Raw genomic sequence first — 15,482 nt, 5'->3', positions numbered from 1 at the left:
TCCCATGTTGCCATAAACCCTTTCTTGCTGCCTTTGAAGAACTTCTTTTTTTTAGCTTCTCCTTCTAGAGCTTGGGGAACTTTTTCTTGTAATGGACTGGATATTTGCACTCGTAGAAGGTAACATCTTTGCTGCTACCAGATTTATTAAGTCCAGAAGTAGACTTGAAGCAGCTCGTTGTCCTTCTTGCTCCTCTGAAATTGCTGTCTTGCTTTCTCTTCCACAGGTGGTTGGCCCTTCTAGAAAGAAGCGATATCTGATCTTCATATTAATTAAAATCCTGTAATTCTTCCTCCTCTTCAACTTGAAAAGCTTTAGTCTTCTCATACTTTATGGCACACTTTATAGCAGGGCCGGCCCAGGGCCAGAGCAAGCAGGCCCATAGCCCAGGGCCTCAAAAAAATGGGGCCTCAAGATTTAAGTCTATGAGTTTTGATAATTAATGTGAAATATATTAAATATTATATATTACATTAGTATGCCAATACGATCAAATGGCCCAGTGGTTGTGTTGCAGACATCGGGAATCACAGTTGGGTTGCAATCTCCTCGGTTCGATTCCCATTTCATTTATTTTTAGCAATTTAATTGTTTTAATTGGCCGTTTAAAAGTTTCAAGCTTTCCATTTAAGATTTTTATATGTGCAATTTGTGTCTAACATGATTTGAACCTAAGACCTAGAGGACAACACACCCTCAAGACTCAAGCTTCCACCACTAGGCCATACACACACACACACACATAACTTATTTAAAATGATCTTTTAAAAATTTATGATCCAACAATAAATAAAGTGTAGTTTGTTTTAATTTTTTAATATTAATTTTAATATATTTTTTAATTTTATTAAATTTTAAAATATCATTTAAATTTTATTTTAAATTAATTTTTTATAGAAGATTAATTTTTTTATATATATTGTTTTAGAACAATTATGTGATTTTTATTATATTATAATTTTTAATAATATATATGTAAAATAATTATGTGTTATCATTATTCTTCTAATTTATAAAAAATAATTAAAAATAACTTCTAATTTTTTTTTCTAAAAAAATTCTCATAAAATCATTAATTATTTCAAGATATTTCATATAATTCAATTGTTTTATTTCAACTAAAAAGTTGGTTCTATAGAGGCTTCAAGCTTGATATCATTTTAAAATAAAAAATGATATCAACTTCCATCTGATTGGCAAGCTTCTGATAATTTTCTCCACGTGATATAAAGTAGAATCTCCTTTGTTAAGAATCATTAGTCCTGCATCAAGAGTTTGAAACCTTGAGAACATGTCCTCAATAGTTTCATCGTCTTCCATCTTGAAGGCTTCATACTTTTGAATCAAGGCAAGCGCTTTGGTCTCCTTTACTTGAGCGTTACCCACATGAATCATTTTTAAAGAATCAAATATCGACTTAGCAAAGTCTCTATTTGTTAGCTTTTCATATTCAGTATAAGAAATCACATTCAATATAATGGTTCTAGTTTTATGATGATTCTTATAATCTTTCTTTTGTGGATCGTTCATTCTTTTTCTTTCATTAATGTTTCCACTTGCATCAATAAGATACTCGTAGCCATCAACTACCATATCCCATAGATCAACATCATAACCAAGAAAGAAACTTTTTATTTTGTCCTTCCAATAATCAAATCTTTCTCCATCAAATATTGGAGGTTTGGCGTTGTAATGTTCCTTTTCATTGATAACTCGTGGCGGTGGAATGGCCATAGTGTTTCATAGAAAAAATTATAGATCTTTATCTGACACGGTTAATACCAGAACCAGAGCTCTATACCAATTGAAGGTGCGCGAAACACAAAAAAGGGGGGTTGAATTGAGTTTCAAGGTACAATATAAAATTCTTCCCAAGTCAAAAACAAAGAACACAAAAACATAAATAAATGACACAATTATTTTTATCCTGGTTCACTGTTAATGAAGTTAATCTTGTCCACCCGCCAAGGTGATTTTGCCTTCTCATTAAGGACCTAATATACTATAATCGAACTGATTACAAAACAACAACAAAGACCAACTATCGGTGTTGTAAACCACAAAGACTACTCTTCAATGTCTTCTTGAGAAATTTTGACTATACCCTAATCTCTTAAGGAAGTATCAAGTTACAAGTTGAATACAAAGAGTTGTGTTTACAAAGATGCTTCTTGAAAGCAGATTACACAAATTTGAATACAATCAACCATAGTAGAGTCCTTGCGCCACCCTATCCGAGTAGTGGAAACATATATACCTTGTATTATTTCTTCACGTAAACCAATTTTGATCTTATATTCTAATCTTTAGAGGCTTTTGATAGTTGATGATGAAGTATGTTTAGAAGGACCAAAACTTGAATCTTCAGAACCTAAGTCTTCAGAGTCTCAAGGACTTGTTCATCCAGAACCATGTCTTCAAAATATTCAGAACTTCGACAATAGAATCTCCGAGCTAAAGGAATCTCTAGAAACTCTTCCACAAGAGTCGCGATCAAAAGCTCTATCACCAATGATCATCAGAATCGTTGTTATAGAAGCATTCTAGAACTTGACTGAGTTTGTAAACACCATTGATTTCTTCTAGAGTCATAGTGTATTGAGTTTAGAACCTGATGATGTCACACACATTTTCTTCAGAGTCAGAACCTGTTAGCAAAAGCTACATTAGAGTCTGACTAGAAATGTCTGGTTCTTCATCTCAGATCTTGACTTGCTATCAAAATGCAAATAATTGTCAGAACCTGGCTATGAATTTACACTAAGCTTCAGAACTGGGTTCATTTTAAATCTTGATCATGTTCATAACATCTGAACATGTTGACTTCTCTTAGATCTTACTTAGATCTTGACCATATATTAACCTTAAGAATTCAGCGAACTTTTGCAAAGTTCTTGAGCTAAACATTGTTAGAAACAAAAATCTTACAATTTTCATCATAGATAAACTAGTTTTGTTTTTTTCTTACAAAACATAAAATTATCTAATTTTATAAAATAATTTTATGAACAGTGTATTTATAATTGTAGACAATATTTGTGTAATATTTTGGACAAATTAATAATTTACTCATATTATGAAGAGATAAAGAACAACGTGAATTGCTATTGATGGGTTGCAAGAATCACTCGAATCCAAAAACTTAGAGAGAAGGAAACCAACTATGATGAAAATTTGCTTTCTTTTCATCTAATCTTTGCAAGGCACACTGCTATCCAAACATCATCTTCGTTGTGATTAAAGCATGTTCCAAGGATACGACCATCACACCTCCCTCCCCTATACCAATATTTTATAGATTATGGAGAAAAGAACTTAGTAGCACAACATATGTGATTTAAGGGTATGTGATCACATTATAATGAAAATTTTGGTTTGATGTCTGAGTTTTAAATAGATGAAATCAGAGAAATACGTAAAGGTTAATGTGGATGGATGCAAGTAAAAATGCTAGAAATATAAATATGTCAGTTTTAAAAATAAATATAATATAGAGATAAAATTTGTATGATTCAAATGAGAGGGAGGGGAGGAGATGAAGTTTTAATGGAGGGAAGAGGAGGGGAGGTGAGGGATTTTTTTAATCAGATAAGTGTTTGGTTCAAAATAAGAGAGTGGAGGGGAAGAGAGGAATTTTAATTAAAAATATGTTTGGTTCAGGAGGGAAGGAGAGGAGATTTTATTAATAAATTACATTTTTACCCTTATGATTTTATGTAAGTGATATAATATTCAAATATGAAAAATTCATAAATATCTTTTTGGTAATAAATTTTTTAATATTAAGGGACTAAAACGTTATAATTTACCATAACGTTAATAAACTGAGTACACTTGACTCAGATTATAACTCTCTAACACAAATGAAACTATATGCTAATAACAATTTTTAAATAGTGATGAATCATCTAACAAAACAAATGCATAAAATAAGTTATTTTTAAAATTAATAATTAAAAATTTTTAATACAATGAATAAACAAAAAATAAAATAAAGTGAATAATTTAAAAAAGGCAAAATACCCTTTTTAGTCTCGTATGTTAACCTCGGGGTTCATTTTGGTCCCTTAACCTCAAAAAGTTTTATATTGGTCCCTTAACTCTTCAAAAGGTGTCATTTTAGTCCTTTTTGGCATATTAGCGACGAATTTAGCGACCGATTTTTGAGTTTTTCCGTTGCTAATATGACAAAAAGGACTAAAATGACACCTTTTGAAGAGTTAAGGGACCAATTTGAAACTTTTTGAAGTTAAGGGACCAAAATGAACCTCGGGGTCAACTTACGGGACTAAAAAGAGTATTTTGCCTTTAAAATTTTATATAAAATAAAATATAATAGGATAAACAATAAAATTTAAATGAACATAAATAAATATTTAAAAAATTATAAAAATAATGCGATGATTATGATTTGTATTAAGTAAAAAAATTTGAAAATAATTTAAAGGTGGATAATAGTTATAATAAGTTGATGGAAATAATCGAGAAAAATCACATAGAAGAAGCATTTAGACGAAAGAAAATAAATAATTTTGATATATTAAAATAAAATTGAGGATATTTTAGTAAATATAATATTTTTTTACGTCTTAAAATTGAGATTTCCTTCTCTCCCATCCAAATCCCCCCAATTCGAAGAAAAACAAAAAGTGTGGTTTGGAGGGATTTTGCTCCCCTCCCCCCTCCTTAAATTTGAACCAAACATATTTAATTAGAAATTTCCCCTTCCCTCCCCTCCATCAACCCCGAGCCAAACACACCCTAAGTAATGATATATAATGTATGACATGGGACAAGTTGAATTATTTGACAAATAAAATATGATGTGTCAAATGTTTTTTTGGAGTCTGCTTAAATATATAATAATAATTAAGAAGGAATGTTGGTGTACAAGGTGATGAAAGCAAGGAGGAATAAAGAGAGAATATATTTACTGCAATGACGGCAGGAAGCATACAAAAGGAATGAATAATAAAAGGTTGTTACAAATGACGGCTACCACTAGTCTATTTATACACAACGTAAATTGCCACCTATGCCCTAACAAAAGGTAAACCTAATAACTAAGCTAACAGTACAAACTAGGAAATACTAAAATACCCTTCAAGTTAAACTTAACAGCTACGCAAACAAACTCAACTTCAGAAGTTCTACTGCTTCTGACTAACAACAACTTCTAGCTAATCAACCTCAGAAGTTCTACTACTTTTGACTAACAACAACTTCTAGCTAATCAACCTCAGAAGTTCTACTGCTTCTGAGTAACAACAACTTCTGAATATTGAATTACTCTTCAATACCATCCCTTAATTCATATTCAGCTAGCCAAAATCTACAACACCAACTCCATTTCTCAAATGGATAAGGTGTTCAGTCTTGACATCCTTCATCAGAACATCTGAAAGTTTCTTCTGGTTGCTATGGTGTGCAACTTCTGATACTCCATTTAGAAATGCGGATTTCTCCTTGAAAAACCCATATGACGCTGATGGTTTTCTTCTCCTTTGGAAGCTTAGTTAACTTCCAAGTCTTGTTTCCTTCTAAAGCTTCAAGTTCTTCTTTTATGGCATTCTGCCAGACTTTCTTATAGAGTGCTTCTACAATACCCAATAGTTCAGAATCTCCGCCTGATTTTGGAACCATATCTCCTTTTGGATTTTCTTCGGAAGTTTGACTACCACCAGAAGTTCTACCTTTATTAACTTTTGGATCTTGTCCAAAACCACCACCTTTAGAAGTTGGACCGCCTTCAGAAGCTCTGCCTTCAGAAGTTCCACCTTTAGAATCATGACCACCATCAAAGGCTGGACTATATTTAGAAGTTACTCCTTCATAAGGCCAGCCTTCAGAGTCGTGATTACCATCACAAATTTGATCATCTTCAGAAGCTTGTCCTCTAGAACCTACGTCTTTAGAGTTTTCCCTTCCAGAAGCATGACCACCACTAGATTCTGGATCATCATCAGAATCTGGATCAGAATCAGATTCACCATCTGACTCATCTTCAGAGTCTCCAGAAGATTCTTCATCTTCTGACTCTAACTTTTCTTCAGAACTTTCAAGTTCTGACTCACCTTCAGAAGCATAATCTCTTTGAGATTCTAACTCTTTTTTTATTCTTCTTCAGACCCAGAATCACATTCGGATTCTGACTTGTCTTTAGCTTCAGAGTCATCTTCTAACTCTGACTCTTCTTCTGAAACCTTAGATTATGACTCATCTTCAAAATCTTCAATGTCATCTTCTAACTCTGAGTCATAAAGAAACACTCCTTCAGAGTCAGAATATTCAGAGTCATCTTCATCCCCTTCAGAATCAGAAAATGACAACCTCACAGGTTCCTCATCAAATTCATAAGCCATTAATAACACAGGTTCATCATCAGAATCTCCTCTGGCTATTTTTGCTTCTTCTTTGTTTGACCAACAATCTTTAGCAAAGTGGCCAAACTTATTACAACAGTATCATTGAACCATTCTCTTGTCATACTTCTCCTTTCCCTTATGATATGTTTCTCCTCATCAGAATAGAGGACTTCTGAGACCTACCATGTTTTTTCTGCTTCTGGTCCTTCTTGACAAAAGAAGCTTTTAGAGCTTGCTCAACTTCCCTCTCATAAGTTCTTTCAGTTAGACGCAACTCTTGTGTTTCTAAACTGCTTTGCAACTCTTCTATTCTCATGGTTTCCAGATCTTTAGAATGTTCAATAGAAACAACAATGTAATCAAATTGAGGAGTAAGCGACCTCAGAATCTTCTCAATGATTACTTGTTCAGAAAGAGTTTCTCCACAAGCTTTCATCTCATTAGTGATCAAAATCACTCTGGAGATGTACTCAGAAACTTTCTCACTGTTCTTGCCATCTGAATCATCCAACGATTCTAGTTCTTGCCATCGAAATAATGGAAGTGTGAAAATGAGTGTTTTCGAAGATGCACTTCCGAAAATACCCAAAAATGAATGTTCTCGAAAATGCACCTCCAAATTCTGTAAAAATATAGAAAAAAAATACTTCGAAAATGCATTCTATTTCTAGCAGTAAAATAGCTGCGAAAGGAAAACAAATCATAGTGTAAGATATTGATAAATTAGGGAATACACTTAGATCCAAACGTAATAATATACATCTATGTTTTGAAATGTATTCCTCCTAAGTCTTCTTTGTTTTATTAGTAGAGTTGTTAAAGCAAGATTATATATTGTGTCATAAAAAAATTACTCATTGTTAAGTTATGGAAAATTGCCTTCAGTTCTTATTAAAGTTTGGTGACACTGACAACATAGCTTCCCTTATCTTCGTTCTCCAATGTTTCTTTCTCCCAAGGTCTACAACATTGTTTGAAGTACACTACTCCAATTTATAATACAGAGGAACAATTGATGATGATGCAACAACAACAACAACCTAGGCAATTGGTACAATATATAGTATTGATTTATATAGCATCTTGATTTTCTCAAGGCAATAATTTTATTTGCCAACAAATTTGCTACTAATTATGCATAGCTTATCGATTTTTTTTCCATTCAATAATTGCAAGCATGACACATACACCTTCATCTGATTCTAAATATATCCCTTAAAACATGAATGTTTTATTTTTGTACACTTAGTCTAGTTAATTTGTCTAGCTTGAACAAATATTGTTATTATAACTTGCAACACTAACATCATTAACATGAAAAATTTCAAGAGGCTTATTGGAAGAGCTCACTCCCAAGAGTCACCACACCAATCTCCTCATTGATTTCAGAATACAAAGGAGCAATATCTCTTTGTATCCGCTCCAATTCTTGCACAATATGTGCCATTGATGGTCTTCTAAGAATCGCATCCACACATAGTAAAGCCAACTTCATCATTCGTCTAGCAGCAACTCTTTCTTCCTCTCCCAATGTTATATCGATAAACTCGTCCATAACACTGCTATATTTCGCCTTCATAACAAAATTATGATATGAGTATCCTCCAAGAGATAAAGTTTGTATATCTTTATATTGACATTGAGTTTGTCAGAATCATGATTTATAGTACTATCGTGATTCTGTCAAACTCAACGTCAATCTGAATATGTATCGCATAGATGTACCTGAAATATTATATTTTCATCTGGTTGTGACATGTTTCTGTTGTGGACTTCAAAGCCACTAATCAACTCTAGTAAGAACACTCCGAAACTGTATACATCACTTTGCTCCGAATAGTTTTCTGATAGCCTCAACCTTTGAAAAAATTATATGTAATGTAACTCAAATTAAAAGATAAAGTTCATAACAGATGTTGATAATGCTTTCAAGAATAAGTTGTTATTGTAGCATACTCGGGATCATGAAAGTAGTCAACATTTGAAGATGAACCTGCCTGATCAACTTTTGTTTGCAATTTGCAGAATCCATAATCAGATACCTTGGCGGTAAAGTTTTCATCTAACAGAACATTTATTGTACTAAAGTTTGTGTGAATCATAGGAGGGACCAAACCGTGAAGATGATCGAGTCCTGTTTCAAAGTAGGAACCGAATCAACACTTTTGAATTCCAAAAGAATATAGGATAGAGTAACGACTTCGATTGTTTTTTTGAGAAAAAATACGAAGCCCTGATTGATCCTTGAAAAATCAAAAGTAATTTTGATTTTCTAAGGACTTATTAGTCTCCGTATTGTTTCTCCAAAGCATAACAAAAACTACGGATAAAACTAATTTACCTTTGGATGCGCCTAACGCAATGGAAACTCTTCGCTGCAAGTCTAACTTTCCAATAGGTAAACCTTCATCGTCTGCATAACATTGATTCGACATAAAGATATGAAATATATGATGAAACAAACTTGATAAAAAGATAGAATTTGGAAAGAGTACCATATAGATGATTCCCTACATTGCCATTAGGGAGATACTCATACACAAGTAATTGTTGATAGCTATCTTCATAATAACCTATAAGCTTGACAACATGAATGTGGTGGATTTGAGCTATTTGCTTGACCTGTCAATTCATATACAAGCATACATTACGTGTAACAATCATCTTCACGCGCGTTGCACGGGTTTAAATACTAGTTTCATCATCGCGTATTTACCTCTGGGATGAAATCTCGAGTCAAAGCAAACATGCGTCTTTTTATAGCCACAAAAGATCCATCTCGAAGCAAACCTTTATATACAAATCCAAATCTTCCTTCACCTATAATGTTACTTTGGCTGAAATTTCCTGTTGCTTGTTCCAGCTCGGAAATCGTTAACAATCTCGTGTTCTGCATGTAATGTGGAGAGAAAGCATTAACATACTGCGAGCTGTTGATTCTTCCCATCTCAACTGTCAAACAAGAATATCATAAGTAAATAATCGCAACAAAAAAAAAGCGAATAATCAGAATTGTAATAACTCGTAATGTACTCAAATTAATTTACCGGCTTGTGATGGCACAGAAGAAGCAGAATCAGATGTTTGTCTTTTAAATCTTCTATATCTTCTCAAACAGATGTAGATAATCACCACAATGACAATGATGACTAAAGCAGCACCAGCACCACCAACTACGGCGGCGACTCTTCTTCCTCCTCCTTGTTTTTTATCTTGAGATTCTTTTACGGATAGTGTAAGCGTTGGAAGTTCATTGCTGCTGTCTATCTTATCTTTTACTCCACCTGTTTATCAAGTAGATAGCCTTTTCTTACTATTCTTAGCGCGTGTTTACGCAAAACGATTGATTAATGTGATTCCAAATTGAATTGATTTTGTAAAATTGATCGACGGAGTATTCATAGATAAGAGATAAAAAGTTGACAAAAGCTTACAAGATAATTTGCAGGTTGTTTTGTTGAGGTATAGTAACATTTGAATCATTATGAGTAGAAGCAGCCTTATCCTCAAAAGCAATTGCATTGTCAATGTGAATTGCTACATGAACTTTACCTCTTATCAAATGGCCCTGATCTTCACCTATATAAAGTAGTTTCACAAAGATTTAAGAAACTATCATTCCAGAGAGCACAAAGAAAGATCTATGATTGACAATGGAAGTCAATTTGTTAGCCAGAAATGGTAAAGAGGGATAGACTTAGACAGTTTAGATGCTTTATATAAAGGTGACAATTGAGAAGGAATTGAACTCACGCTTTGCATGCTTCTCAAGTAAGTTTCATTCAACAATGATAATGTGTAATAGTATACTAGTACTAGTAGTAGTAGTAGTAGAAGTTTAGTAGTAGTAAAAAACAAAGTAATCATAACTGATAAAAGTGATTAAAAGGGAAAGAGTTGAGTTTTGAAATTTAGGCCAAGCATAACTCAAGCCTAAAAATTGGGTTCTAAGTTGATGATTGTGTTGTGTACTACTTTTAAACACCTTTTCAAATCGTATCTCATCCAATGCGAAACTTTTAACATACATTTCACGTTAAGGACGAGACATCTGAAACGTGACCAAAGTGACCTGATAGAGGTGACGTTATTGTTGTGGTCCAACATATCTTTGATAGACTTTGATATACCATCTTAAAATCTAGGTTAGATCTAACTTAAGTTATACAAAAACGGCTTATGTGGTAAAGATTATCCCGTATCTACCACTTATAAGCTGATTTTAGGTCATATCTAATCTAATGTCGTACTCTTGTCACCAAATACGGCTCATGTTTATTGATAAGTTGGCAGACGATCAAGCATAGCAATTCAAACTAGACTATAGTATTTAAACATAACTTGTACTTTGTAACCCTAAGCATTCTATACTACAAAACTAAACTAGTCAATTTATTATTGAAGACGTAAACACAATTGACCGAACTTTCTGATTAATTGTTTGTGTATTGTGTGTGCTAATTGATATCCATAATCCAAAAAATTCAAGGATTGGACTAAGTTTAGAAAAAATATATATCCAGCTAAGAAAAGCTGGAAAACACTTTAAACAGGTTGTCTTGATTGAAATGGACAGGTGGAATTGCTTGGTTTCTTTTGAACTTTGTTAGCCCACAAAACTTTCCCATCAAGGAAATAGGTATACCAAATCCCAAAATATTCCCAAGGAATCTCAAAACCTTTGATTTCAAAAAGGAAATGCCAGCCAGAATATAAGAAAGCTGAAACTGATCCAAATGAGTTCCATTTTCCAAACACAATCTTTTCATCCTCAATTACCTTCTGCAACAAGGGATTCAAAATAGATTCAGCTTAACATAAACATGAAAAAACTTTTTGTAATACAAGATCAGGAGGTTTCACATTGCAGCATATTGTTGTCCTGCAAAGTGCAATAGAAGAAATATGATTCTCTTCACATGGTAAAGTGATAAACAACAAAAGCCAAAAAACACAATCCTTGTCAGGAAAAAAGTCATGGAAAATTTAGGATTTAGATCTTTAGAAAGAGTACTTGAGGTTAATTATGATTAGTACAACTAGAAAGTGAGAATTATGATGATGATTATGATGATCATGATGGTGATAATTCATGTTTTGTTATAATTGCATTGAAAAGAAAAAGGGTTTCTTTCATTTTGTGACATGATTTATGGCAACATTGCCAAGTATCATGGTTTTAAATTGTTTTTCGCTGTTGCGGTTACGCTACAAATCTTTATATTCGGACAAAATGTTTGAACCCATCAAGCAGTCCACCAACAGCCAACGGGTTTGGAAGTGGGACCCCGCGCTCAGCCCTTTTTCCCGAAGTTACAGATCCATTTTGCCGACTTCACTTGCTTGCATTGTTCCATCAACCAGAGGTTGTTCACCTTTGAGACCTGATGCGAGTAACACCGGACACTGTAAGAAACTCGGTCCTCAGGATTTTCAAAGGCCCGTTAACGGCACACCAGACACCATGAATTAATCCTCCGGATGTTGGAGAGTCCGTCAAGGGCCCACTGAACACCACGTTGGCCCTCCGGATTTTCAAGGGCCCACCAGGGGCGCACCGGACACCCCAGACTTCAAATATCTTTAATATTGCGACCACAATTATAGTTGCGGACCCGATTTAAAACCATGGCAGGTAAAAAAACAACATGATATAAATAACAAAAACAGTGATAATGAGAGGTGGAGACAGATAGGAAGAGAGAGAGAGAGATTGTACATCAGTACATTGCATGCTCTTTTATTGTTTCTTATAACCAATGAACAATTTTTATGCGCCTTAGCATAGTTGGCAAAATGTTCCCCACTTCACAGGTAGCAGCCACTACAAACTACAAAATGATCAAACATTTGTCCCATGCATGGAGATATACATATTTGTGTGTTTCTTAATTTTATCGAATCAGTGTCTATTTAACAACCATCTCATTCATAGAAATAAAGAAAAACATCAAAATACTAGGGTTAGATACACATTTGATCTAGTGGACCAAACATGAAAGTGATTCATATTAGATGAGTCAAATATATGAAAAAACGTGTTGCATGCAGTAAAGTTGATTGTTAATGAACTGTAAATGTGTAAGAGATCATGATTATGAGTAAGAATAATTGAAGTGATTGAGGTAAGAAAATATTGACATGTGAGAGAAACATCCTTGGTCCTAATAAAAAATAGGACCATGAGACTTTTGGTTTGAATGGAGTTGTCTCCTGCATGCATGATGCTGACTGAAGGTGTTTGTGGGGACCTTTTAGTGAAAATTTTTAGCAGAGGGGAGAAAGCTGAATACATAAGAAGAATGCAGTGGTGAAATGGCCATTGGCAGGGGAGTCACATGCACAAAACTAACCTTTTTTTGCAGTAGGTGTAAAAAGGTTCTTCTATTTTGCATCATCACATTTTTTGACAATTTATTATGTGTAACATGTTTATTCATATATCCTAATTAGATTTTAAGTCCCAATAGAATACAAAACATAATAAGTTAAAGAGGCATTATAGACAAAACTATAAGCAGATAACCAAATAGGCATACAGAAATTTTTTTAGGGTTCTTCTAGGAATTTGTGTTGATCTTTGATTGTAATTTAAGAGTTAGGACTTAGGAAACAATTCTAAATACATTTAGATTAAGTGAATCATGTATTGAGATGTTAAAAGATTGGATCACAAATGAATAGAAATTAGTTCAGTGTGTGCTGTTAGGCTTTCTTCTTTGTAGTTTGTCTTTTTTTTTTTGGCCTTGGCCCTACATATCATAAAAAAAAAAAGTGTTCTTATGATTTGTGGAGCTAATTTTTTTATCTTATTTGTAATATCCTATTAAGATTAGGGTGTTCGCGGTGCGGTTTTGACGGAAAAAATCATCCGAACCGCAAGAGAAAAAATCATACGGTTTGGTTTGGTTCGGTTGGCTTTTAAAAAAAAACCGAACTAAACCAAACCAAACCAATGCGGTTTGGTTCGGTTCGGATGGCTCGAGTTTTTACAAATATTTTATTAAGCCATACATACACATATGGGAGACAACATAACTTTGTATTTAGACATTCATATACTATCAAATAACAAAACTCGTCATATTTTGACGACAATTTTCCATTTAATATGTAAAAATTAAATTAGACAAAAATGGAATAATAAACATAAAATAATAGAATAAAACAATATAAAAATTACTATAATGAAAAAATGAGACGAGAGAGAGATTAGTGAAGATGAAAAAGAAAAAATAAAAGAGTTGGGAGATTAGAGAAGAAGATGTGCGATAAAAACGAAATTGAAATAGGGAACATTTGCATAAAAATGAGAAGGTGAAAAAAAAGCATATAAGAGAGTAGAAATTAGAGAAGAATAGGGAAGATGTATGTGGCTAAGAAGGCGCGATAATGCTATTAGATATTTGAGAAGATCGGGACTGAAATCATATGTGTAAGGATGAGAAAATTGTTTGTAATCATAAGGATAAAGTATAATAGGTTTAAGTTTGAGTTGGATGTGAGTTAAGTAAAAGTTAGGCTGTAACATAATGCGGTTTGATTCGGTTTGGTTCGGTTTACAATATACAAACCGTAAACCGAGCCGAACCGTGCGGTTTTGTTAAAAGATGACCCAAACAAATTCGAACCAAATGCGATTTTTTGCGGTTTCGATTTGATTTGGTTTGCGATTTTCTATTGGGCTGATTTAGTTTTGAACACCCCTAATTAAGACTTTTGATTAGCAGTGAATCACATAATTTTTCTCTCCTTCGTGGTATATTATTTTTGGATTGAATTGTGTAAGCAATTTTTGTTGGTTGATTATTTACTTTTATCTTGTTATTGGTAGTTTATGATTTGTTTACACTTAGTCGATATATGGATTATTGCTTGAGACCATTTAGTATTGGTTACCATTAACTTTTGGTACCACACATCATATTTCATGATGTGTTGAATTCTTGAGCAATTGATTTTTCACAACAAGTGACGACGTCCACCGTGGGACAAAAAATCTAAATTTATAAGTGAACACCATGACTTCTAAATGGAACATCAAGAAGCCTTTTAGAGAAAACAATTTTGAGACGTGGAAAGTTCGATGCAAGTAATTTTGATTCAACAAAAGTGCACAAAATACTATAATAAATAACATATTTTATGACGAAGCATTTCACCCCACCCAACAAAAATCTGAAGTGTAAATCATAGACGCGTCACATTTTAATTTATTTACAAAAAAATATCATATTCTCTCGGTTTTGCTGGAAACTGAGGGGAAAAGTATTTAGAAGACGCATCTTCGAATTCCATCAACTACATTTTATCATCTTTTAATTTTTTAAATTTTTTTAATGACCTATTACCTCGATTTTACTGAAAACCGATGGGTAAAGTATTTAGAAGACATGTCTTCGAATTCTAGCAACTACGCTTTACCACTTTTTAATCTTTAAAATATTTTTAACAAATTTTACCCCTCGATTTTTGTAAAAAACTGAGGTAAACACTAGGGCAGTTATGAAAATAAAAAAAATGCAGTTGCTGAGAATCGAACCTATGACCAATATTAGCTTTTAATTTTTTTATGACATATTACCTCGATTTTTCTAAAAATCGGGGGGTAAAGTAGCGTATTTTATTTTTTAAATTTTTTGTATTTATGACCAATTTGATGAAAAAAATTAAGTAATGAATCTTTGCCGTCTATTTATAAGGTAACAATAGTTAAGACGTTGCCAACTTAACAATCCACATGAAACATTAGTGATTAGCATGAAACTCTAACTAGCCAATCAAAACATGAATGCCACAACTATCCATCTTGTATGTAAAGTGTTGGAATTTAAACTTAACATATTAAAAACAATGATAATGAAAGAAAGAGCAGTAAAATATTTCAAGGTTAGTTTCTTAATGTAATATTTTATCTAGTAATTCCTTGTTAAAATTATTTAATGTTAGTTGTAGTTGTATCAAGTAAAATGTTTGATATTGTTGTTGATGTTGTTGTAGAAATTTAGTATTTAACGATTCTATTGATTTTGTTGATTAGGTGTTGTTGTTGTTGATGTTGTTGTAGAAATTTAGTATTTAACGATTCTATTGGTTTTGTTTATTAGTCGTTGTTGT

The 15,482-nt window shown here is 33.0% G+C and overlaps 1 protein-coding gene across 2 annotated transcripts; it reads right to left on the bottom strand.

Annotated features, from left to right (window-relative positions):
* Positions 1–7,562: 7,562 nt before the first annotated feature.
* On the bottom strand, positions 7,563–10,238 carry LOC131626525 (probable serine/threonine-protein kinase PBL28). 2 transcript variants are annotated; one of them, XM_058897352.1, is made up of 9 exons: positions 10,119–10,238; positions 9,800–9,944; positions 9,413–9,649; positions 9,082–9,317; positions 8,861–8,987; positions 8,707–8,778; positions 8,322–8,499; positions 8,091–8,223; positions 7,563–7,938 (listed from the first exon to the last, which is right to left on the bottom strand). In XM_058897352.1, the coding sequence occupies exons 2-9, from the start codon at positions 9,885–9,887 to the stop codon at positions 7,699–7,701; spliced, it is 1,311 nt and encodes a 436-aa protein (XP_058753335.1). In that variant the 5' UTR covers positions 9,888–9,944; positions 10,119–10,238; the 3' UTR covers positions 7,563–7,698. The 2 variants fall into 2 exon arrangements, with proteins under 2 accessions (XP_058753335.1, XP_058753334.1); XM_058897351.1 differs by having other exon boundaries at positions 9,800–10,204.
* Positions 10,239–15,482: the final 5,244 nt, after the last annotated feature.

Source organism: Vicia villosa, unplaced genomic scaffold (genome assembly GCF_029867415.1).
Source record: "Vicia villosa cultivar HV-30 ecotype Madison, WI unplaced genomic scaffold, Vvil1.0 ctg.000301F_1_1_2_unsc, whole genome shotgun sequence".
In the NCBI taxonomy this organism is placed as follows: Eukaryota; Viridiplantae; Streptophyta; class Magnoliopsida; order Fabales; family Fabaceae; genus Vicia; species Vicia villosa.
This window is presented reverse-complemented; position numbering and strand designations above follow the sequence as displayed.

Coding starts and splice junctions, on each gene's coding strand:
- LOC131626525 (XM_058897352.1), bottom strand. CDS start 9,887: ATGCAATTGCTTTTGAGGATAAGGCTGCTTCTACTCATAATGATTCAA. Junction 9,650..9,799: donor AACAACCTGCAAATTATCTT/GTAAGCTTTTGT, acceptor CTTGATAAACAG/GTGGAGTAAAAGATAAGATA. Junction 8,988..9,081: donor CTCGAGATTTCATCCCAGAG/GTAAATACGCGA, acceptor ATGAATTGACAG/GTCAAGCAAATAGCTCAAAT.